At 40.4% G+C, this 26296-nt stretch overlaps 1 protein-coding gene across 1 annotated transcript in view; it reads right to left on the bottom strand.

Annotated features, from left to right (window-relative positions):
- Window positions 1–5495: 5495 nt before the first annotated feature.
- Window positions 5496–26296, bottom strand: part of uacab (uveal autoantigen with coiled-coil domains and ankyrin repeats b) — a 45842-nt gene continuing 25041 nt past the window's right edge. Inside the window, 18 exon segments of the mRNA XM_038701046.1 lie at window positions 5496–8323; window positions 9395–9460; window positions 9935–10087; window positions 10314–10765; window positions 10768–13027; window positions 13196–13245; window positions 13358–13388; window positions 14084–14176; window positions 15337–15369; window positions 15806–15913; window positions 16156–16212; window positions 16739–16776; window positions 17565–17746; window positions 18512–18618; window positions 18954–19024; window positions 19470–19527; window positions 20982–21046; window positions 22770–22858. Coding sequence (XP_038556974.1) covers window positions 8252–8323; window positions 9395–9460; window positions 9935–10087; window positions 10314–10765; window positions 10768–13027; window positions 13196–13245; window positions 13358–13388; window positions 14084–14176; window positions 15337–15369; window positions 15806–15913; window positions 16156–16212; window positions 16739–16776; window positions 17565–17746; window positions 18512–18618; window positions 18954–19024; window positions 19470–19527; window positions 20982–21046; window positions 22770–22858 — 3985 coding nt within the window. The 3' untranslated portion in view covers window positions 5496–8251.

Raw genomic sequence — 26296 nt, forward strand, 5'->3', positions numbered from 1 at the left:
CGGGCGAGAGACTTTGAGTGTTTGACCTTTTGACCTCCTCGCTACTGAAATCCCAGCACTGTTGAGGAAATGAACCCCCCGAACCACTATATCATCATCAGCCCACTACAAAGCAAAACTAAAAGCTAATTCATGTTGAGCAAGAGGCAGCAAATTAGGCAAAGTTGGACGCTATAAGTTAGTCTGGTCACTACTAAATGGAACAATCAGTGACTGTTGCTCAGTTCAAGAAAACTGGACTTCTACATTGTTTGTGTATTCTTCAGACTCAAATTATCAGTCTAATTATCCAGTGATACAGGACTGTGTAATTTGATGAGAAAATCGATACCACTCTCTTGTCTGTGTGTTTCGTACGGAGCTGGAGCCAGGAGGCGATTAGTTTAGCATTACCGCTCCAAGTAGTAACCCCTGTACTGAACTACAACTTAACACTTTTACTTTTCTGTTTGTCTTTGGATTAAACTAACAGGCTATTTGGTGTTAATTAGTGAGGTTTAGAGGTGCTGGTAAGTGGATTTTGGACAGAGCCAGGCTAGCTATTTCCCCCTGTTTTGAGTCTTTATGCTAAGCTAAGGCAACTCGCTGCTGCCGATAGCTTCATATATATTCTACAGAAATGAGAGTGGTAACAATCTTCTCATCTAACGGTCTGCATAAAAACAAATTAGCATATTTCCCAAAATGCTGAAGTAGTCCTTTAATCACAGCTCTGTGTGACATGTGACATGTCACTCAGAATGTCACACAAGAATTATATGAAAAGAATGAAACCACTCTAATGTTGGTGTGTTAAGTGGAAAGCTGGAGCAAGGAAGAGATTAACTTGCAACTGGAAGCAGGGGGAAACAGCTAGCCTAGCTCACTTCAAAGTTCAAGTTCACTAGCACTTCCAAACCTGTTATATCTTGTTTGTTTAATTGAATTGAACAAACAGAAATGTGGTTTTACAGTGAGTTACATTTCCCCTCATTTGCAAATATTCCACAAATGGTGGGTCCTGATCTTCCTACTGGTTACTGTGCCAAAAGGCTGTTGAAATGATATATTGAAATACTGCTGGAACATTTTCCAAATAGAGTACGGCTGCAAAAAGTCAGAGCCTAAATATCCACACCACTCAATTCTTTATCTGTAAATTAAACCTGAGTAATATGTAACAGTTATCCCATTTACATGTAATAAGTCTTCACTGCAGCACTGAGGCACCATTCGTGTCAGTGGTCTGTTTTCGACTGAACTGGCTACCCAACCAGCATGCCATCCCAAGATACCACAATTGAAAATGGAGCAGCTCCCAAACGCCAACATCAAATCAAAGTCAGTCCTCCAGACTCACAGCTTTTCATTCAGTCCTCATCACGGAATCAAACACAGCCTTTTCCAACCGCACTAACAAGCTCAAGCTAACACCCTCCGGCCTAACCCAATGTCTTTAAGATGATTGAAACAGCCAGAAGTGGCCTCAGCCATGTTTCCAAGCACCAAGCAACCCCAAAAGCCTTATCCAATTAAACCACATACACAGTCTCATGTGTTGCGCCACGAGCAGACATGCAAAACTGGGGCGATTTTCCGTTTGAGAGCGAGAGATTATTGTAAAAGAAGTGGTGGGAAGGATGACAGTCAGAAGGGAGAGGGAGATGTGGCGGTTTGGGGCCATCTGTTTCTTGCTAAGTCAATGAAGGGAGGAAGAAAAGCTGAACAGATACACTAAGCATTAGAGGTTAACCAATTACTAATGAGGGAAAAAGAAAAACACTGAACTCAGATGAAACCGTTTAGCATACAGTGGTGTACAATGTCCTTACTGGGTTTCAGGGAAAGATGGCCAACACTCACGTAAGCCTCATGTGTAATAACCAAAGGGATAAAAAAAGAAGTGGAGGTTGGTAGGGCCTGTTTCTAATCTATCTGTGCGTGTGTTTTAACTCATCCTCAGAGAACAGGAATCTGTTTTAACGCATGTATCCAAAACATATACCACACCTTTGATACAGCAAATGTCCGGGGCACTCGGCTCTGGTGTAGCCTTGGCATGTAAAGCTTGATCCTCCTGCCAATGTTTGGGGCTTGAGGGTTTTCATTCCTCTGATCGCTTCTCTTCCCTCATATACCCATACTACCTTCCCCCCTCAAAGCTCTGGAATAAATCCTAGGAAATGAGAGGGCCTTCTGCCCCCTCGCTGCTACTCATTCCCAGGTGTGCAAATCCCAGGTCAACCCAGGATCAGACATTTACACTGCCAAAGTGTTAGAAAGAATAATAAATGACGGCAGATAAAGAGCACAGGGAGATGTGAGGTGAGGAGCAAGAGAAAGGTGAGAAGTGGGGAAAGAAAAAGAAACAAGATGAAATAAAAGAAAGAGATGGAAGAGACAGGGCTTGGTTTTGGGAATGTGAGCCATGCTGAAACCATTCAACTCAAATCAGCACCATGTGTCCTCCAGAGCCTTATTATCCCATAAATGAACTTTATTGAGGCAACAAAGTGCTTTGGAGCGCTGCAAAAACATTAAAGGGGCCCCGCCTGTCTCGGCCTGGAGCCAAGAGCAGTCCGATTCCTCAGGGGACTAATGAAAAAAGAGGGGCCCCTGGCCTCGTGTTCACTGCCCCTAGTGTAGCCTCACAAGCTGGCTGGCCGGCACTGCTTGAGTAATGGCCTATTACAGACAGAGAAATACTGAGCAATTACACCAGAGAGACAAATATGGCACAGACCTCTTGACTGACCTGACCTGTGAAATTAACCAGGAAGGAAGGATGACAGACAAAAGGTAAAACAGCAGGAAGGAAGGAAGCGGTGGGGAGAAGGAGGAAAAGAAAATAGATGACAAGACTGCAAGGCCGGATGAAGTACAATAAAATTTTTGTAAATTACCACAAACTAACTGACATACAGAATCTCCGTGGCAGGTCGTATTCCAGTATGTCAGAGCACTGGTTTGTTTCTGGGTTCAAAATATAATGAAACTGACATCTATAATGTGCTGTGTGTGTTGTACTTAAAGGGGAACCTCACCGATTTTACACGTCAGTGTCTTGGGGAGTACTACTGCATATGTGAAAAAAGTTGCACAAAGCAGCAGATGGAGCTGTGTGAAGTCTGATAAATTATTTAAAGTGATGTCACTTGTGGCAGCATTGGTTGAGTCTGAAGACTACAAGTCTGAAAATTTTAAAAATCTGGAGGTGTGGAGCTAAAGAGAAGTGAGCTTACTGGACCTCCGTAGCCCGCTCCTCATTTCTGCTTGAGGCTTGTGGCTTTAGGCTACATTAGCCACAACTAGCATAACACACCCGTATCTCTGACAGAACTGTCGGTGGTAAATTTGCATTGTGGGTAATGTAGGCACCAGATTTTATATATGGAAGGAGAATGTGTGGGACAATATTGGTGGTTCTGCTGCATTGATTTTTAAAATTTTTTTAAACTATCCACCATGAGTCCAATGTTACAGGCCGTGCAATGTTAAATCAGTGGAGTACCGGAGTACTCAGTGGCATCAGGGGGCATAACAGTGAACTTTTGGCCCTGGAGCCCCCAAACAGGTTAATCTGGCCATAGGAGAGAATGAAAATAACCACACAGGTGACAAAAATGAGGAGAAAAGGAGAAGAGGTTGATAAAGCAATTTCACTTCACTGTCTGGGAGTCGTAACAAAAATTCCTTTAAAAAACAAGAAGAGGCCTCTGAGTTTTTGTACGGCTAACAATGCAAAGAAACTCCTCCGGGGAATACGTGCCGCAGAGGTGGCACACTGCTGTGTGAGATAACAAACGTTCGTGACAGCTCAGAGGACTGGAAGCAAAGATGTGGGCGTGTATCTGATGTGTATTTAACCACCCGCCTGCTTCCTCAGCCAGTTTACCACTCATGATGTATGCGGTGGACGGCCGGGGCTTATTCCAACATAAATAAAGTCTCTGATCCTTTTTGGGATGACGAATTTTATAAAGATGGGATTCTTTGCGGCCGGGGAAGGGGTTACAGTGGTAAACCAAATGGCCGCAAGTGGATGTATGGGACTGATTAGGACCCTGGAAATGAGATTAAAGAGAGATCTACCAACAGATTGAATTGTATTTGCCATAATTGCTGAGAACAGCTTATTCAGTGCAGACCGCAAGAAAGAGAATCATAAAACCAAGGAAGGAGGAGGAGTAGAAAGGAGGGATGGCTGCCACTTGAAACCAGCAAGCTTTTCTCAAAGAAATCCAACCCAGGACAAGTCTTGTATCAATTAGAGGATGTGTGCATGTTGTGCGTTTGTGTGTGTGAACAGAGGATGGGATAAGGGATGGATTAGCTCTTGCTCATAAACTTGGAGTTCTGCTTTAAGATGGTATTAATAATTTTTTGCATATTAGTAATCTTGATTATTTTCAAAAGCGAAGACCAATTTAACCACATTGTACTTTTTAAATGGAAATTCCCCTGTGCTCAGTAACTGTGCATGCCATGAATTTATCTGAAATGAGATAACTGAAATACCATGACCTCTGTTCTCAGCATCCCGGCAAAGAGAGCTTTAATGAAAAATAAATCTTGCGAAGAGAAAAAAGACCCAACAGACAAATCAATAGAGGTACGGGCTCAAAGATAAAAGTGAGCAATGTGCGCCAAAGAGCTACTCGCTCTCATTCCTGGGTTGATTGTACTTAAAGTGAAACCACATGAACCGAGCTGTTCCCACAAGGGAAGTAAAAATGTGTGGAGCTAAAAGAAGTCAGCAGTGTGGAGCATATACTGTATAGTTACACAACGTGCGGCACAGAAAACTTGGTATTTCTTGGTAATTTTGATTAAATGAGCAACAATCAACATTAAAGCTCAGGAAAACTCTCTGATTAATTAGATTGTTTAGGTTTGACCAGATTTGATTGACAGGTGGAGAGGCAACCCCAAGTGTCATCCAAAATTGATTAAAATGTTGTTAAATCCTTATTTGTGAACATAAGTTTGTGTTATCACATTTGATAATGGAGAACCGCCCACTTCAAACCATTAAAAAATAAAAAATAAAAAAGGGACAAAAATCAAAATACTGAAAATCTCTCAAGTGAAATAACTGTTGTGAAACCCCATTGCACATAGAAAGATTTCAAGGGCCTTTAATATACCAAGTCTAAGAGTCTACAACCATGCTAGCAGATCTGTGAGGCTGTACTTTCACCTAAATGCTAAACTGTTTACCATCTTAGTGTGTTAGCATATGCTAAAATTTGCTAATTAGCACAAGACATCAAATGCAGCTGGAGCTGATGGGAATATCGTTAGTTTTGTGGGTATTTGGTCATAAACCAATATAGGTATTGTTTGACTAGATGGTGAAAGCACATCAAAAGTGTCTGACCAAAGTCATTAAAATACAGTATCTGGGGACATTGAATGTCAGTACAAACCTTTGTACCAAATATGTGTAGATATTAACATATTTCACAGAATAAGGGAAGTCTGTGTAGTAATGACAAAATACAATACAAAAGATGTAGTTTTCTATGTTAGGCACTTTTATTAATGTTGTTTTACTGATTCACAAACACAAATATTACTGCCAAAGAAAACAACCAATTAAAACAGACTGGTATACAGTATATTTATTTAAAGATTTTACTGGATTCAATTTGTAGTGTATATTAACAGTAGGGGAAAGACAGAAAGAAGTATCCCAAAATATTAGTGTTAATCCCTAACATCTGCATAACAAAATGCAAGATGTATAATTTTCTAAAATATCTGTTGGTGTTAACAGAGTTTTTTTCGGCCAACATATAAAAAGAGACTGTTTACTTGATAAGGTGTGTTAGCTGAAAGGTAAAGACAGGAGTGTTTCAAATAACTAACGTTCCTATGTTGTCTGTCCACATAAATAAAGGAATCTGTTCTAAGGTTATCAAATGGCATCCTATGGTAAATGTTACCCTGAACGTGTTTTGTGCCGTTCTACTTCCAGACCTGCTGAATATCAGAATTGTCACACTGTAGTAGTGTTATTAAAGTAGTACAAAGCTATGAAAAATATATCAGTGTAAAGGCATAAGAGACTCGCTCAACAATCACAACACCACTACACTACACCATCAAGAGTCACAAAGAGCTGGCTCAGGGGCACGCAAGCTTTGCTCTAAGAGAGCTGCAAAGTTCACTGCTGCATAAATGAGGTTTTATATTATGTCAAGCTTCAGCTGGGTCATTAGCCGTCTTTAAAAGGTTAAAATGTTGTGATGCAAAGCAGCAGATTTGAGTAGATAAAGCTCTGTCAATGTAGTTTTACATTCACATTTTGTGTTGTCTCAACTAGCTGTAAGATTTATTATACATTTCCCGTGTTGAGTACAAACATGCAGATTTCACAGCTCCCCAAAAACAACTACTGCCTACCCCTGAGCCACACTGATTACAATTTCTATCAACTTGGCCTGCCAAGTCTCACCACTAGAGGACACTCTGGTTTCAACAAAAACGATGACGTGCCACTGCAAACTGTAGGACACAGCAAGAGATCTCCACTCCACACCCCCCATGACTCAAATCCAGCACAAACCATGTCCAGACTGTGTGAGTGACATAACTTATAGCTCTTCCAAATCTGTCACAATACTATCTTCCACTAAAATGGCGAGTAGTTTTAGATTTGGATGATATTACCCTCTTTAGATCTTTGGCATTTGGATGTATTCTGAAAACACACATACTAGTTTGGACCTTCTGAAGACGATAACTGTGCCACAAAATGAGTACAGTCTCAAGAAAGCAGCCGAAGTGTAACAACTGACATGAACAAGGTTAAAGGATAGGATGACATTCTTTCAAGTCTGCCCTAAAACAATACTCAGATTCCCATATGTACATATAGATAGTTACTGGATGCTGTAATCATTCCTTCGGTCCTCACCGGATGTGAAGGGATCCCCTAATAATGCTTTTCCAATGTAACAGATGGAGGACAAAATCCTCCTTCTGTCCTCTTGCTGTGCAAATATGAATTTCAAAAATCAGCACAGTCTGGGGAATTTCATACCAATATGAAAGGTAACCTTGAAAGAAACCCATTTCACATGGTTAATTCATACTTCTGAAGCCCCACATTAGCTATGATTAAACTTAAAATCTATTTTTGCACATAATCCCCATCTCATGTTACAAGGGCATCTCTTTACTGCCAGTCAAGATTACAGAGCCCAAGAACTCCTTCAATGTAAAGATGGCTATCTGAGTATTGTATTAAAGGATGTGTTCACAACTCAAAACAATACTTACATGCCCATTTCTACAGTGAAACAGGTTTTGCTTGCTGTTAATGTTCCTCCTGTTCACGCTGGACATTAAAAGATTCCTTCTTAATGTGTTATCAGTGTAAGTGATGGGGGACAAAACACATTTATCTGAAGATAATGAGGCTTAAGCAGTCTGCATCAAGGAAATCAAGCGGTTATCTTTCAAAGTTAACGTGTGTTTAGCACGACATTCTCGCCTTGTGTTGTCACTGCAGCACAACAAGGAAGCACTGCCAACTTTGGAAGATAGCCATGTGATTTTACCAACTCATTAACTTCAGATAACCTTCTGAATCCACCGCTGCAGGAACTGAAGACTGGATTTTATCCCTCCTCACTTATATTAGAAGAGCCTCAGGAAGGGATCTCTTAATGGTCAGTATGAACAGGACAAATAATTAACACAAGCAAAGCTTTTTCAGTGTTCATATGGGCACCATAAAACAGACTTAACAAAATGTGAATCTATCCTTAAAAATCGAGCAAACATTGCTGTTTAACACAAAAACATACTTTATGAGAGCTGACTGTCAGGTGGGAATGTGAAAAGTGGTCTTTGTGTTCGTGTCCATGTTACATTTCAGCCGAGCATTTCAAGAGTAATCTACGAAAGGGACCTACATTTCAAATAACTCCCATATTGTAATGGGTTAAAGCTATATAAAATGAATTTATAACTGTATGGAATTGCTTCGTCACATACTGTACTATAAGAACACATTTTGTATAAAGATTTGCCGCGTTTCTACTGCAGCTGAAATAACACATCTGTATCTAAAATGTAGTTATTCACTTTTTACACAACACAGAGATTTGGGGAACCAAAGTGCAGCCACGCTACAAAAAATTAATTTCAGACACACACATTGGGCACCCACAGGGGCCACAGCAGGGGAACTCTGCAGTGGGAGAAGTGAAACTGGTGAATTTGAGTCAGCAGGTAGCATTTTGTTTTATCGGAGGAAGCTTTAACACACAAACTCCTGTCTCATGCGGATGATCTGTAGTAAGGCGGCCTGGACGTCCTCATCCATGTGGCCCTGTGAGGGAAACACAGTCAAGAATGGGCTTTAGTTAATCTCACCATATAATTCTCACTGGAGGTTCTGTTTTCAGTAACTCACACAACAGATCATTCAGCACTTCAACTCCTGTCCACTGTGCACTTACATATGTTTAAATCATGTGGGCTGAGTGAATATTTTGTTGCACCATTTTTGCCTTTCTAAGGTGTCCTGTTTTGATTAACGAATCCTTATTATTATTATTATTATTATTATTATTATTATTATTATTATTATTATATATTATTATTATTATCCGATCCTTATTTGACAAATGCAGCACAATGATTCGAGAAAACAGGAGTGATTTCATAAACGTCATTTCCCTTTGCATGTTTGCAATGATGTAATTATTCATTGTTTTAATATGCACTGCCAGTGTGTAATACAACCCTTTAGTAGTAGTTTGTTTACTGCACGCAAATTTGAGCCATGCTGCTGCTGCTGTGACAGACCCACTGTGCATTGGAGCAGTTTTGATCTCCTGTTTCAGCCTCTACACCTAGTTGGATGGTATTTCTCACAACTTTCTGTTGGATAACATTTGTGAAATGGGTTTTTAGGATAAGTTCAGTTATCAAAATCAGAGAGGTGTTGCTGGGAACAGCCAATGATTGACACAGTGAACCTGAAATGCTAAATGCTCAAAGTGAATGCTGAATGATGAAGACCAAACAACTGTAGTAACCAAAATGTATTTTTTGACTCCTGTTAGTTTTATCAGATAATGGGGTTTGCCTTTTATGCAACCAAATGTGTTTTAATGAAATCATTAATGTCTTCTCCAAAGCAATTTACAGTTTCACTTTTATCTGTTTAATTATTATTTCTTGAACTCTGCTCTCAAATCTAATAACTGACTCCGAGTTCAACCTCCTTATTATTTTCATTCTTAACATAATCAAAAAGCTGTCTGAACAACAGAACCTAAATTATTTCAACTAAGACCATTCATAGGAATGAGACAAACATTCTTGGAATACAATCTGCAGAGGAAGAAAACCAGACAACTCTCTTCTTCAATAGAGATTAATGAGAAGAACGTACCTGTGCTGCGCTGAGAAGATGAGTTCGATAAATTGAAACCACCTCCCTGTGTTGCCTCTCAGCATCCTAATTGAGCAGAACAGAGAAAGACATTAAGACGACACGATGGTTAATGCTTCGATGTCTTCAACAGCTGGCCAGTATTGTAAATACTGATGTGGTACAGTCGCTTTAATTCTAGTTCTACATTATAAGTTGGTTACATGGTATATGAAAGTAGTAGGTGTAGCTTTGAATAATCATTTTTGCTGGCAACATTCAACTACGGCAATGGAGAGTGAATTGTTGAATTCTTCTTTTATTCTAGCGATTTGCCAACAAACCAAAATGACCAATGTGAGGAGATTCAGGATTATGAGGGCAAACTGTTGCTGCATTAATGTCAAGAAAACTTAAAAAAAGAATTTATAAAAATGTAACTCAATCAAATGTAAAAGAAATTAGGAACTTAATGTCTCCTACAGCTGTTTTTCAGTCAGTCACTGAATCAAATTAAATATAAAGCAGAACATGCATATGTTTACATAATCGTCAACTCACAGCCAGCTGTTGCTGTAGGCTCTTGATCTGGGCTTGGAGTGTGTCAATGTGCATCGTCTGTCTCTTATTGGGCGCATTGCTTGTGTATGCCAGCTGGGAAAGACCGTTAAGTGCCTGCTTCAATCGCTCAACGTCTGTCAGCAACTCTGCGATCTGACACACACACACACACACACACACACGTGACATTTTTCATTACTTTTATCAACCACATAACAAAAGTGAAAGAATATTTAAATCAGTAGAAGACACACAATACATTTTAATCTATAGTAGTCACATTTAGTTACAGTCAAACACAGTAGTTTCAATAATAAAACTATGGCTGAGAAGAGCAAAATCCATAAATTATTCAACTCAAATGTCAAATTCTTACTACCTTCTTGTCTTTGGCTTCAGTCTGCTGAGATGATGTCTGAATCCTCCTCTGAAGATCACAAATGGTGCTGAGCGACTCATCATATCTCTCTTTCAGCTCCCTTACTTCTCTTTCAATGGCGCGTCCCTTCTCCTGGACAGCCTCCATTTCTGTCCTAGCCCTGCTCTCACCCTCCCTCGCTTGCTTTGACTCCTGATGGGCCTCTTCACACTCTTCTGCCAAGCTCAGTAGCTTGTTGCTCAGGTTGGCAGCCTCTTCCTCCAGCTGCTGCTTCTCCTTTTTCAGCTGGTTCATTTGGTCTTCCTTGTAACGAATTTCGTCGAGAGCCTGTGTGGCCTGAAGGAGCTCAGATTGCAGGGCAGATACGTCTTCAGCTCTCTGGGCATTGTTCTCCTCCTCTTCACGGAGAGCCATTTGAAGCTTAGCGACTTCAGCCTCCAGGGCTTCCCTGTCATGGTCTGTTGTTGCAGCAGAGACGCCTGATCCCCGTGGTGTTCCTGCAGTTCTTTCTGTAAGGCACAAACCCTCTGGGCTTCTTCCTGCTGTGCCTCTCTTGCTTTTTTGCAGTCGGCCTGGGCTTGCTGCATGGCATCATGGAGGGCTTTAAGCTCAGTGTCATATGTTGCTATCCGAGTCAACTCTGATTTCAGACGATCCTGGAGATTCTGGATCTGAGTGTTGCAGAAGACATTCTGGTCTTCAAGATCAGCTTTCTGTAATGTTACCTCCTTGTGCTGCTGCTCTAAGTTGACTAACTTCTGAGTCAGTGCCTCTAATTTACTCTTAAACTCTGCCTCTACATCCTTGTGCTTTTCACTGGTAACTAGAGTAGTGACTAGTCTCTGCTGAACAGATTCAATCTCATCTTTAAGTTTGTCTTTCTCCTGTTTGTTGCTCTCTCTGGCAGACCTTTCTTTGTTATACTTATCTTCCATTTCCAGCAGTTTATCTGTCAACTCCTTCACCTGGGCACTGTAAGAGTGTTCTTTTTCCTCGGCCGCTGTCAGTGGGATAAACTTAGACTTAATAGCCTCCTGTATGGTATCAAGTTCTTTCTTCTGGGCCTCCAGTTCTTGGGTAAGTTTTACCGCTTCCTCCTGAGCCAACACATACATCGCTGACACTTCGTTTGCTCTATTCTCTGCCTCAACCACAGCAGCATTCAACTTATCTGTGGTAGATTTATGGTCTTTTATACATATATAGTTATTTTTCATCTCCAACAGGACTTTTTCCAGCTCTTCTTTCAACTTATCATTTCCTTCTTTCACATTCTTCAGTTTTACCCCACTTTCTTTTTCCTTGTCCTCCAACTTTAACATCTCTGCTTTAACACTCTCTAAGGCGGAACTTAACTCCATCTTCACTTGCTCGTGCTGCTGTCTAGGAACATACTCTCCATCCAAGCTCTGTTTCAGAGTCTGGCTCTGTGTGCTCAGCTGCGCATACTCTCTCTCCCTGTCTTCACATCTCCTCTGCAAAAGTTCAAGTTTCTTCATCAGGTCGGCATTCTGAGATCTTAGAGCGTCCATTTCACTCTGGTGTCTCTCATTGGCACTTTGGAGACGGCTGATATTCTCCTGCAGCGTGGCCCCCTCAGTTTGAAGCTGCTGGACTTGTGCCTCTGCTTTACAATAACGTTCACTGGCTTCCACCAGTTTGTCCTCCAGCTCCTCCAAAGCTGTTACCATGTCCCTCCGAGCTTCCTCATGGTTCTTCATGGGTATAAAGTCAATCTCAATCCTGCTGTTGAGCGCATCCAGTTGTTCTCGTAGCATGTCTCTTTCCTCTTCACTCTCCTCGACTTCATGAATTAGAGCCTGGCTTTTGGCAGTCACGTCGACCAGTTTCCTTTTCAACGAAGCATTCTGCTCTTCGAGGGCTGCCTGTATCCTCTGTTGCTCCTCAGCAGACATCGCCCCTGAGCTTCCCTGGGCTGACGGACTGTCCATCTTTCGATGGAGCTCTGCCACCTCCTCCAGCACACGATCATAGTCTTCCCTCAGCTCAGCGAGCTGCCGTTCCTTCTCGTCAACCGCATTGGTCAGCAGATTTTTCATGTTGTCAAACTTCTCAGCTGGTACTGTGTTGCCATGTTTAGACTGGGCCTCCTTCAATTTGGTTTCCATTTCTAAAAGGGCTTCTGTCAGTCCATCTTTTTCTGCATAGAGAGCTCCCAGGTCTCGGTTCAGCCTTTCTGCCTCAGCTGCTAGCTGGCTCTCGCTGCTCTTGTACTCCTCCAGGGCCTTCTCGCTCTGTTTGAGGCGATTACGAACGCGACCCACTTCGGCTGAAGCCCCTTCATACTTGACCTTGATATCCTGGAGCTGGGCACGCAGTTCTTCTGTTGACTGGCCTCCTAAATGTTCCTTAACAGCGACTACATGGGCTTGCAGCTGTTTGACCTTACACTCAGAATCTAGCATCCTCTTCTGGACGTCCCCCAAAGCGTCCTCGAGTTCTTGAACCTGCTGGTCAGCCTGTTTCTGGATGGTGTCTCGGCTCTGAACAAGCTCTTGGCACTCTCGATTTTTACGGTTCAGGGCAGCCTGAAGTCTCGCCGTCTCTTCCTCTGCTGCCTGCTGTCTTGTCTTGACCACCTCAAGTTCATGTCGGAGTGCATCCAGTTCACTGGAGAGCTCCCAGCCTACAGAAGGCTGACTCTTCTCTGGAGGTCTGGACAGTGAACGCAACATGACAGGATTCTGGAGCATCTGCAGAGAAAGAGAAAAAGCACATTGATACAAATACACACTAAATGTGATTAAATAATTACCATTAGTCATTTTTATGGCTACTGTAACCACTGTACCATTGTTGACACAGACTGCTTACATGTACACTACCAACCCTGTATATTTCGACATTTGCAAGAAACGTACCTGTTCAGAATCCAGGCTGTGAGCTTGTTTGACCAAAGTGTTTTCTTTGCCTGCAAGACAAATAAAACATTCAACTCTTCTCATACTCTACTGTTGAAGTATGAAAAAAATGCAATAATTTTTTTTTTTTTTTAACGATTCAAGAAATGGAAGGAAGCTCACCTTTGATAACAGATTGCCCGGAGTAGTCCCCCTGTGAATACATAAATATACGCATACTCATTACAAATGGTAGAACTGAGAGACTTTTTAGACTTCAAATAAATTGTATTTTTAACACTAATGTTCACTACATTTATTAAGTATTTTCTCAAAGCAGATACACAGTTGCCAGTTTATTAGGTACAATGAGAACTGAAAACTAATGAAGTCTAATACAATAACAGTCCTCCAATAAATCTTCATTAGGGTTATTAATGTTCAGTTTTTGTTGAAACTGTTTTACAGAAGTGTTGATTCAGCCCTCTGGTCGTTTTGGAAGATGTAATTTGTGGTGCTTTATTGCATTATACAGTGAGGTGCTTCTCTTCTTTAGCCTAGCCTAACTGATATAAATGTGGTGGACAAAATAATAGAAACACCTGCCATGATGCTATACAGTTCAACAGCACCACAAACTAAATCCTCCAAAATAATTCTAAAGACGAATCAGTTTCAACAAAAACAGAACATTTAGACTTCACTTTTAGACTTCAGATATGAATCCTGAATTCTCAGGACAAAAAAATATAAATCACAACTTGCTTGCACAACTTGCACACTTACAGTAATACCAAATGAACTGAATGCACTGTATTAAGTATGAATCTAATAATATTCTTGAATGCATTGATTTCCCTGAGAATTAAAGCCTCAAATTAGAAATCAGATACGTATAAAGTCACTGACCAAAGTACTCCGGAGCTGGACCTTGACAGTCTCCAGGCCTCGAGCCCCTTCCTCTCTTTCTTTGGCACTAAGTAGCACCTTCAACTGCTCTTTCTGATTCAACCACGAGAAAAGCAAAGGCATATGTGAGTCAAGTGAGAGTAACCATACGGTTTCAGATGAATAAATCACTGATTGAATGATGGCAAATACAATAGTTCTTTTTCAAGAACATTTTATTCATATCAAAAGGAATACAAACACTTTAACTGAACTGATACTTGCTATTCTACAAAAGGCATGTAGATCTTATACAGATTTAAAAAATGTTTCAATCTTCTAGAAATGCTCAAAAATGCCTGCCCACACCATTTGTTAAGGACTATGTGTTAACTGTTTAAAATGTTTATAAACTAACAAAAGATACTTAATATACCTGGCAGCAAACTGTAGCTAATGTCAAACCTTTTAAGGCAGCAGAATAGAGGATGCGGGGAAATGTTTACATCCAAACGCATGAGAACACATCTGGTCTGTAGGACAGTATATCTTTATGAGATATAAGAGCCTCTGTGTCCAAGATACTAAATAATATGGACAACTATTGATCCACGGCTTCATTCTATTTAGTGCTGCTAGTAACGGTTAAAAGTGGAGTAAGCGATTCTGGAGAAATCCAACACCACGACAAAGACCATACCCTTAAATTATCTTACCTTAAATTATTGGTTTTAAACTATGAAGAGAAGAGTTCTTAGTACCAAAATCTAACACATTATCACTTATCAAGCAGCAACTTCGAGAAGAATGGGCCTCATTTGTGAAACATACAAGAGCACACGTCTTATGTACATGAAATGTGGGATTCATTTTTCATTTTTGTTTGTCTTTCTTTATCTACTTTCACAACAAGACAAAGACAGACATTTTTCTTTTTAAAGATTTGTTTCTGGAAACAAAATACAGCTCTCCATCTTGAATTCTAAATGTGTGGACCTGGAAGGATGTTATCCAGTGCTATAAAGTCACAATCATGTGGCATTTCAGACTGTGCTACCTTCCTTTTCCCTTCCCTTCACTTCCACATGTACAGCTGTGTGTTGATACAGCACCAGCAACATCCTCCTTTCCCATTTGCTCTTACTGACTGCACTCATGAGAGTTACTAGTTGTTACTAGTTGATTATAATGTGCATTCAGTGTAAAGTTCTTGCAAACAAAAAAAAATTGTGAATGAGGCCCACAATGTCCAGGCAATCATTTTTCTTTCATACCTCTTTCTGAGTGTCTTCCACAGTTATCTTTTCCTGCAGATGAAAATAAGATCATTGAATCAATTGAGGGATTAATAATTGACAAAATGCCACAAAACATTCATTAAAAAGGTCCTCGTTTTCCTGTGAATGGATATTGCCGGCTTATACTGGGGAATTATATATGCTCACTACATTCTTCTACATAAGCAATCAGCATTAAAAGTCTGTTTTTCCTCCTTTGAAAGAAACCAGTGGTCAGAAATTAAATTATTACACATTTCCTTTTCATGTATTACCTTTAATATCTTGGCAGAACATGGGACTATGATATCAGGCCAGACTGCTTTACTCAGCTCAGCTTGTATTATTATTTTTGCTTCTATTCATCGGCCAAATCTCTAGTAGCACCCTCAAATCACTGAACAAAACAAGCATGTTGGATGGAATACTGCACTGTCTAGTGGTCTAGCTCAGCAGTATTGTTTACCTGTGTGAGCTGTTGCTGTAGCATGGCTACCTTATCGAACATGGCTTTCTGCTCCTGGTGATACTTTCTGAGACTTTCCTGCAGGGTCTCATTCTGCCTCTCCAATTCCTAACACACATCCACACATAAAACCATGAAGCTTACAAAAATAAACAAAGCAAAATCTATTATTGCATGTTTAAAAAACAAATAATCCAGCAGTACTTTATGGATGTCTTGATGATTGATTTTGAATTAATTCAAGCAAATACTCGAATTCGAATGCCGTGAAAGTTGCTAACGATAGTTTATGAAGCAAAGTGAATGTGTGTTTGTGTGGAATAGGGAGGCTGAACTTATACAGCACTTACATGTATGATCTGATCCCTTCTGTTAACCTCAGCTGCCTCTGATCTCTCCACTGAATGCTGCAGATAAGACAGGATCCTTTTTACAACCATGTTTTGAGGATATAAGCGTGTGGAACAACTCTCACTAATAATCACTAGATGGCAGTCATGTATATCTGAGCAGCAGTGAGTACCTTACAGGTTCAGAAATGAAAATGAAAAAAGAAAGGCTGTACTAAACAACACCAAGCTAAAAAGGAAATTACTTGAAATGTAGAACAATGGGCAGAAAATGCAGAATCTTGAGTGTGTTTTTCCCACACAAGCCTCAAAGTGTCTTAGCATATGAATACTGGACAGAAAGGATTCTGACAACAGCAGCTTTGGGCTGCAAGGAACCTTGGCCTTTGACAAATTTTAACAAAGGGAATGTGGAAACAAAATGGCTACACAAATGTCTGTTCATTGCTAATCCCATCATGCTACATGAACACATGAAGATCCTCTAAAATATGACAGACGTGGGGAGAAAAACATTTGCCCCTCACTACAGGTGGCGTATAATGGATGATCTGAGCCAATAAACTGAATGCTGCAGGATTACCTGTCGCTTCCACTGTTCTATCTTTGCAGCCTCTTTATCTGTAACAATGTGAGAAAACAGTAAGTTGAGATTTCATTTTTCCATACGTTACCAAGACTTGACAAAAACAGGTACCTTTACAGAACAGTGTTGCTTAAAAACATGTTCAAGGAAAGGAATGCACAAAAGAAAGCCAAAAGCAAATCAAGACTAGGGCTAAAAATATTGAAACTGAGAAGTTTTGAAAACTGACAAAGATAAGAAAACATAAATCCAGACAGAATGGAGCCACAATATTTATTATCTGCAATGATAGTTATTGTAGGTTTTTGAGCAAATGTAAGAGTGTAAAATAGTTAACCAATAAAAATTCAAAGCAAAACTGCATCCGGGTATTAGCCTGCATTAATTATGGTTTGGCATTTTCCAAAGTGTAGTCAAAATGTGCTACACTTTGTGTTGCCTAGGAAAGTCAGTTACTCACTGAATGAATACTTAAAATACTAATTTGGTCTATCTACCTATAATACCTACCTATATACCTATAATCTACCTGAAGTCTACACACTTGTTGCTCTTCATCTAAATCACCTTCCACCTTGAAAATCTGTATGTACCATATATTTTCTGAAACAAATGGTGAGGTGATATTCTGTAAGAGAGATGTTTTTTCCAAGTACTTGGTTAACAACAGCACTACCTACTACGTCACATGAGTCAGACCGAAGTTTACATTTCAGAAGCCATCTTTCCTTCTTTATTGGTCTGATTAGTCATGGTTGCTATCAATAATCTTGCTAATTGTGCTTTTCTTTTAATGTTTATTGGTGGTGTTTTGCCATCTGACCTCTGGTGGCTTTGTCGAGATAACTTTTCACCATCGCAACAAGTTCCGGGTTCTTGCTGAGGCGAGCATAGTGAAATGCATCGTGACCCAAGCCGTCAACAGCCTTCACGTCAACGCCACTCTTCAGCAACACCTCCACTGCATCTTTACAGCCATACTCACAGCCCAGAATCAGCGCTGTCCTGAGGGGGTCCACAAAGACAGCTTATGAGTAAGACCATGCACAAATTAGCTATGAAACAGTTGTGACATTGAATGAGGCACAAACAACAATTCACCATGCATTATGTTCAACTACTGCTGAATAATTCAGTGCCGTCACTGTGGTATCTGAGTTGATCCTGTTTTTGTCACCACATCTAGTTGTTTTTCCATTACAATTTAAAAATAAGTATTGTACTGTTATGATGTGATGCGTTTAAAATTTACGACATGACAAAGTACAGAATTAAGCCATGAATTTTGTGAATTGTTAAACTCTTAACAAACCAGGACTTCAATATGCCTCGCATGCAGAGTCAATATTTTAATTTGAAAGAAAATACACAAATGCACTGCACAAAATGGCATCTTATTACTGTTGTAATTTTTAATGTCTCCTTTTTCCAAAATGATGTTTTATTTAAATTTCTACTTTTAGTACTTACTATCACCTGCCTAACCCAGGGTTTGTTGAAATATTTGTATAGTCCCCTTTGCAACTGATAGGAAATGGTAAACATATGATAAATACATGATAAATGTTCAAAGCTAGTACAGAATTTATAGTGTTTTCTGTGACTTGACATTAAATTCAGAAAGACTATCTCTACAAGGAAATCAACAGAAATGCATAAGTTATCAACCTACGGCATCTGTTTTGTAAGCAACACAAATATCCAATTATTTAAATGGATATTTGCCAACGCTACCAAAGACAAACCACCATGAGGGGTGATGTTTCTTACTTGTTTTGTTTGTCTCGGATGGTGATATCAGCACCTCGCTCCAGCAGCAGCTGACAGATGCGTGGATGACACATCTGGGTTGCCAGCACCAGAGGTGTCCTGCCATCCTGGAGAAAAACCAGACACATAATTACACACAAATACATCCATCCACAGAATCACAGTTACAACACAATACAGTCCAACCGAATGAATCAATTTTCTCTCTCACCTCAAAGCAAAAAAGAGAAATCGAGAATAAAGAGGGCGCTCAGTCGAGGGACTAACATTTCGTGAATACCTTTTTGTGCTGTTCTAACTGACCATGCATGCAGTAAATGACAAGTTGACAACTGACAAATAACAGCCTTTAAGGAATAAGCAGATCAATATGCCTTTCTTCAGTGGTAGAAGAGATCATGACAACAAACTGTGTGAGATTAAGTGAAATATCAATTCTCACAAAATCACTGGCATTCACAGAAGCCCCGCTGTCACAGAGAAGTTTCACGCTGGAGGAGCAGCCTGCCATGACTGTGGAGAAAAAGAGTAGAAACAACTGCAATTACTTCATTCCATTAACTACTGAAAAACACACGTACATCAACTCAAATCAATCGGCTCAAGCAGTAGTGTGGACCCGAGCTTATATGTTAAAAAAGTCATGGTGAAAAGCTAAACAAATACTCTCTTTAAAATCAAGACATCACTTTTTCATTATAACAATGTTTTTTTGTTTAACATGTAATGTAGAAGACATTAACTATAGTAAAGTACACCACAATAGAGTCAGTACTAGAGTAGATACCGTACTAGGGAAGAGTGGTCAGTACTAGAGTAGAGCTTCCTGACTGTAAGTACAGTACAGTCAGTACCAGAGAGGAGTCAGAACTATACTACAGTAGAGTAAAGTGAGTACTAGAGTTGAGTCAGTTCTAGATTAGAGTAGAGTCAGTACTAGAGCGGAGTGTAGTCTTACCAGCATCATGTAGAGCTGTCCTTCCTTGTAGGTCCACATTTCCAACTGGACAGTTGTGCTGTAAAATAACAAAAACACAGGTTGGCACAACAGGATCAAGTGAAGCAAATAATTTCGCTGGTGCTGAACTTTCCCTGGATCCCTGCGGTGTCAAAATATAAGTATGACTAAATATAATAACCATTTATTATTTATATAAGAACCCTACATAAGAAAGTTCCCTCCTCAGTGGCACTGACACACTACACTTGTTGTGAAGTATTTAGTAGTGGTTGATTAGAGAAATTTAAACAAATGGGATGATGGTCGACTGGAGAAAGGAAAATCAAATTTTTGACCATATAATGTATGTTACAGGTCTACAGCTAACATGGAATGATTTTCATATAGTCTTTTAGCAAGCTATATGAAACTACTGGATATGATGCCGTTGAGTGAGTACCCCCACCAGTGGTTGGTTATCTGCATTAAAGCCTGTGTAGCCAACTCAATCGGTCAAATATGACCCATTTTTCTGTTAGAATAATGACGTTAGCTTGATGTAATTGCTGAGTATTTGACCTAAACCTGGATTTTCAGTTACTCAAAGCTGTCTCAAAATCATTTATTTCCACTGGCTGGCAACGGAACCTGCAGCAGGTAACAGCAGGTGGTGGCTGAACACCAGTGACTGTACCACTGCGGTGATGAGGGGCTGTTATGAAAGCCTTGAGGACTCAAAGCCAACAGGAGCCTGATGTTGCTGGGTAAAGCTTGCCAGCAAGCTATGCCCCCCCCCCCCCCACCCCCCACTATAAAAACCCAACTCTCTCTAGCAACAAGGGCCAAAAATTAGCAGCACACTCAAATGACAAAGCGAAGGGGGTGGGGGGGCAGAGCGGCAATGGGAGTTGACGGAGTCGGGGATATCCTATAGCTTGAGGGTTTGGGCTGACGGAGGGAGATAGTGGAGTCGGTGGGTGTTGGCGTCCAGCTGCTATGTCTGGTGTGATGACGGCACCGAGAATGGACGGCAGGTTTGTCAACACCACTGACAACCTCCTGCCAACAGCCGCAACCTCAGTGAGATCACTGCCATGCGGCAGTGGGGGCAAGGGGAAGGGCTACAATGCTATGAGAGCACAATATTGAAGATAGCCCCCTCATTGTAAACACATAAATCCTCCAGTGAGTCTTGGTGACTCATCAGGGCCTACTGTTGACCAGTACGCAGTGGGCTCAGCTGTCAGAGCTGTTTGGCAATAATTATTTAAAGAAGCTGAAAGGGAAACTGCTCTGACTGGCCAGTGACTGGGAAGCTGCTCTGTGGTACATACAGACAGTAAAGTGTGTAGATGCACAACACACCCACACATGAGCAACAACTAAAAAACAGAACAAAAGAAAACAATACCCTAAGAGGAAAAAGAACATTATCAGATATTATCTTCTCATTTGGCACTCTCATTTTCTCACAGCAGTGACTATCAATCAGGTGCAAAGAGAAACAAAGGGAGGACAAATGTGCTTTACCTGCAAGAGTTTCTGTACACACAGAGAATGTCCATTTCTTGAAGACAGATGAAGAGCATTTTTACCTGAAAGTGATAAATGCATCAATCAGAAAGTACATTCACAATCAAGGGTTTATATTTTTAGCACCAAATTTTCACCGTACGACTGTGCATCACTTAGAGCGTGCCTTGAGGTTTACCCAATCAGACACTGTGAGTTTCAATCCTATTGCGTCAATCAGGAGACAATTTGTGAATCACAGCTTGACGTAAATTATGTTGCGTTATCTAAACAGAGAACCTGTACAGTAAGGGATTTCATCAGTAACAATGGATCACCAAGGAAAAATGATTAAATAATACAGTAATGTTTTTTTGGCTGGCTATTTTAAGTAGTTGGACCATGCAATCCTCCTGGAGAACCTACAATGTGTGTTCTGTTAAAGTTATGAGATTTAAAATATGTCAAAGTGCAAAACTTTACTGAAAACATATTAGGTTAATAGTACAAAAGCTTTATTTGGTAAAAAAAAATTAGAGCAGGAAGCAGGACGTATTTGTAATTTTTTGCACCCATCTTTGCTTCGCTGCCTGAACCCGTACGTCTTCATTGTCTCTGAATGTTGGGATGGATCAGTTCATGTCTCTTGCTCATTATCAGGCCTAATGTCACATCCCAAATTAACACATTTGATGCTGAGCAGAACTCGGTATAGTAGAAAACAAGAACAGACAACTAATGAAACCAATTTTCTGCCTAACACATACTCATCATATTCTGGCACTAAGTACCTCAGTCTGCCTTAATTTGATAATGTGTTAATGTGGAAATTAATCACCCCTGGGTTTATTTTTAATCATGGAAATGATGGTCTCTGTTTCTGCCCGGCCATACTAAAGCGCAATCCTGAAATTTTTAAACTAAAATGGGGTAAGCACATAGACTGTATAAAAGAAGTGGAAGTAGTTATCGTGACGTCACCTGTTGGTTTGTGGACTGCCGTTTTCAAGCCTCGAGTTTGGCCGATAGGGCTCCACCATGTTGATTTTTTAAAACTAAATTTACTCACCAGAGAAAATGAACAGCCAACTCCTAATACGCTTTTTCAACGGCGCTGGTTAAATTTACACAGTGCTGTGGGTACGAGTCACTCTAGCCTGATTGACATGTCACCATGGTAACGACTTGTCAATCACAGATAATCCCGCCCTGAAGCATACTCTGCTTTATGGTCCATTTTCCTCTAAATGGGACCATAATTTACTAAATAAACATCGTGCTGTATTGAAGAAGACCTGACACTAGCGATTGAGACCATAAAATCATTATGAAAGTGTTCACTGAGGTAATTATTCAGCTGAGAAGTAGGGTCATTTTACCATTATTTCTAATGGAACTGGACTTCCGGCCCCCTGCTTGCCGTTCAATAGAATGCAGGTTTAAAGGACTTCCGCAACAGATTCACGTCTCAGACCGGAAGCTTCCCGCTTGGGTAAGCAGCATTCTCAAAAGTCCCCGTTTTAGGGGTTCAAAAACGCATGAGTAGTGAAGATGCTAGGCGTAAACACAGCAAAAGTTATGCATGTGAAAAGAAAATCATTGGTGTGGATGTAGCCTTTACAAATAAAAAGTTATTCTCTGGTTGTTTACTAAGTAAAACTGTCAAATGTTTGTGTATTATGTTATACTGCAAGGCTTTTAGTTTTATTGTACACTCAGAAATAACGGTGGTGGACAAAATATTAGATACACATCAAGTATATGAACAGAGCTCCATGGTACTGCTTTAATCCAATCTGAACTCACCAGTTGCATCGGTTGCAGTGATGTCAACGCTGTGTCCCAGAATGAGATTCAGACAGTCTAGGTGTCCTCGAGTTGCAGCCAAATGAAACCTGAGAAACAAGAAGAGGTGGAGAAAAATTAAGAGAGGAAAACAGACAGGGGATGAGACTGAGGCAGATGTCAAAAGAATAGACAAAGTGCAGCAGAAGAGGGCAAGTGAAAAAGTGATAGGATAGGAACAGAAGAGATGATGGTGAAACAAGAAGGGTACTGCAAATGGACACCAGGCCCCTGACTATCAGCAAGATCTGCATTCTCAAAGGAAATAACAAGAAACCTCAGGGTCTGTAGACCATGGTAACCAAGAGATACCCAAATAGCATGTTCCTACTGTATCAGCTTCACTGCTTATTTTCATGAGCACTGTCAAATGATAAAAAACAGTTGTAGAGTTGCAGCAACAAACAAAAAGATTGCACATATACTGCGGCTTCTCTGTGTCCTCCATTGTTCTTTGGTCTGTGAAGGCTCCACCATTGGAACAATGTAATTGGAGGGGACATTGTGTTGATATTGATAGGACTTTAATAAATGGTAATAATCTTCCCTTGTTACTTGCCTTATCAATTTAGCAGTTCTCCACTCCATGTGTTTGCCAACATGTCTTTAATCACGTTTGACTGGAAACATTCCTGTTCCCCTTCTGATTTAACCCACAGCAGCACTGCCGCCACTAGCCATTAAGGTCTGCAAAGCACTTGTATGTAAACCAATCTCAGTATGTCACCCATCAAGCCACATGAACCTGTTTATACACTAACCCGAGGTATCTGCCAAGGAGACAGCTAGGCTGTCACCTCAACACTGGCGTGGGTATTAAAAGCCGTGTTGATGGCCTAGAGATGCTGGTTCTCTGGGGAGCAGCGGAGGGTCCTGACCTCTCGGGGCAAACAGCAGACAGGCAGCAGACTAGAGCTATCCAAATTAGGGGGATATAAGTGATATGACTTGCCAAGTTCATGATCTACAACATTTTCTAGAGGGGAACTGAAGTATGGTTCTGAATGGAGTCAAAAATATATAATTGCAAACTTGAACTGGGGTAGTGGACTTCCTCATGACATGTTGATGAATAACGAATGATGAGTTGTGTGACAGTAAGTGGCACTAACAGCTCCCAATACATTGCAGGCTGAATGTACTACATTAGGAATACAAGCAAAAGGTTTGATTTGAAAAGAATTGTGTATATGTATATATATATATATATATATATATATATATATATATATATATATATATTTTATATATATATATATATATATATATATATATATATTATTTTCACCTCAGTAAAATGGTTAGAGATAAATTTTAGAAGACAAATGGGTCTGACTTTAAGAGAGCACATTCAGCTATGTGATTTCACCTTCACACCTGCTCCTTGGCTGCTTTCAGGTTGACAGCCTACAGGATATGGTTGCTATTTTTAGAGAATGGACAGGGAAGAGTAAACCAGAGAGTACATGTTGGTAGCTGAGCCACATATGATAATGTGTGTAAAGGCAGTCAAACAAGCAAAATACCGTGCCTGTGGCAGATTAAAAAATACCTTGTTCTATAGATTACCACTCTTAAGTGAGATTCATGTCATTTGATATGCCAATTGATTTTGTATGATAATAAAATTAATGGCAAGGACTGTCTAGTGGTTAGGAAAAACAATGCAAATCAATAAAGATTTCAAGGGGCAGCACTGGTCAGCACTGTCACATCACAGATAGAAGGTCCTTGGTTAGATTCCTGGTAGGAGTGGAGTTTGCATGTTCTCCTGCATCAAATGCATTTACTCGGTCTGTTCTCAATCTGTAATAAAATCAGACTCAACACCATGCATATCCAACTGTGAAACTCACAGCTTGCTATTGTTATACTTAAAAGACACTTGAGCATAAAATTCATTACTACTAATCCTGACAAACAATGGGCCAGTTTTATGCTGCAGGACCAAGCGAGTGGCATGCTGTCATGTGGACTTCTTTTGCTGCTAAGCCCCAGTCAACTAGCAATCACAACTGCACAGAATGAGCAGGTGTGATGGGTGGGCTTACCTCCCTGGGTTCCAGCTAATGCCATGGCAGAGTTGTAAACTGTTTACTCAGCTGGAAGCTGCGATAGAACAGTTAGAGCCGAATTTATTAGCTGAACATAGTGAGGCTAATACAGGGCACTCCAAATTATATATATCAGGGGTAACAGTTTGTAATTAGTTTCCCCACAGAGGTCCATGATTACAAGGGATCGCTATTCGACATTCCTCTGTTGGCTTATGCAGAGGCCTGGAAGCCATAGACACACGGTCTGTGTGTGGCCTACTGAACTAAAAGCAGACTTGCTGAGTTGTGATTGTGGTTCACTTTGTTTTGGGTAGACTTGGCAAAAGCATGACCTTAACTTTCCATAAATTTTCAGTTAAGGCAACGTGTTGATTTTATAGTTAACTACTGTAGTTGTGGTCTGTCCGCCCTGCAGGTGAACGCTAAATAATAACCATGACTGCGTTTGTGTACAACTACCTTGACTGTCTGTCATTGCAAAATTTGCAGCCACGGTCCTGGTTTCTGGCACCTTATTATGAGACCAGGTATTTATCAGGTTGTGTGTATAATTCTGTTTATTTACACGCATGCATATATACAATCATTGGTCTTTGCAGTGGTGCCACAAGAGGATTTCACACACTGCTGAAAATACTCTGTACCTTTGCTTCTGGGATCTGGTGCTCCATAGTTATATGCTTTAAACAAAGCCTGTGTCAAAATAAACCTGAAGCACAGGCCAGAGACCAGTGACTTCTTCATATATCTAGGATTAAACTGAGGGCGCCTGGCCTCCCAAAATGCTGGTGTTGGAATCTGGTTTAATTTAGGAATAAACAAATTCCCATTTTTTATGAACATCCCAATGCATTGTTTTCCAAGGCCAGGCTGTTATGACCATTAATGGGACCAAAAACATCTGTATGAGATACCTGAAATATCTGCGGTCTTGGATGGCTAAAATGCAACATTATTATTATTTCTTCCCCAATAACTTCCATTTCCTCCTCTCATATCTTTCTGTTGACCCAATTCTTCTCCTGAAACCTTGTGAAAAGTATAAATCCAACTTTTTACAAAGCAAAAAACCCCCAAAACCTAAAACATGGTCCTTCAAGATGTCAACTGATTCTGATAATAGCCTGCAGCTGGGCCTAAATATATTAGTTGGTGTTGCAAGCACCACAGTGGATCTGATCTGAATCTGCAGGGAGTCATTTCCTGTGGGGACTACGTAAACAGCCTCTGGCCAATGTGGTCAAGCCTTCAGTGGCCACAAACATTCTTTATACCAACTCCCACACTGACTGCCGGTCAGATGGACACTAAAAGGGAAATTTTTGGATCGAAAAACCAACACAACGTGCAATTCCTTTCATATGCAGGGCAACTAGATGAAGGTTTAAATGTACAACAGGATCACTATAACCATGGGAAATTGTGGAGGGG

The sequence above is a fragment of the Micropterus salmoides genome, unplaced genomic scaffold (genome assembly GCF_014851395.1).
Source record: "Micropterus salmoides isolate LMB-PRFRI ecotype aquatic unplaced genomic scaffold, ASM1485139v1 Ms_hic_scaffold_6, whole genome shotgun sequence".
Classification (NCBI taxonomy): domain Eukaryota; kingdom Metazoa; phylum Chordata; class Actinopteri; order Centrarchiformes; family Centrarchidae; genus Micropterus; species Micropterus salmoides.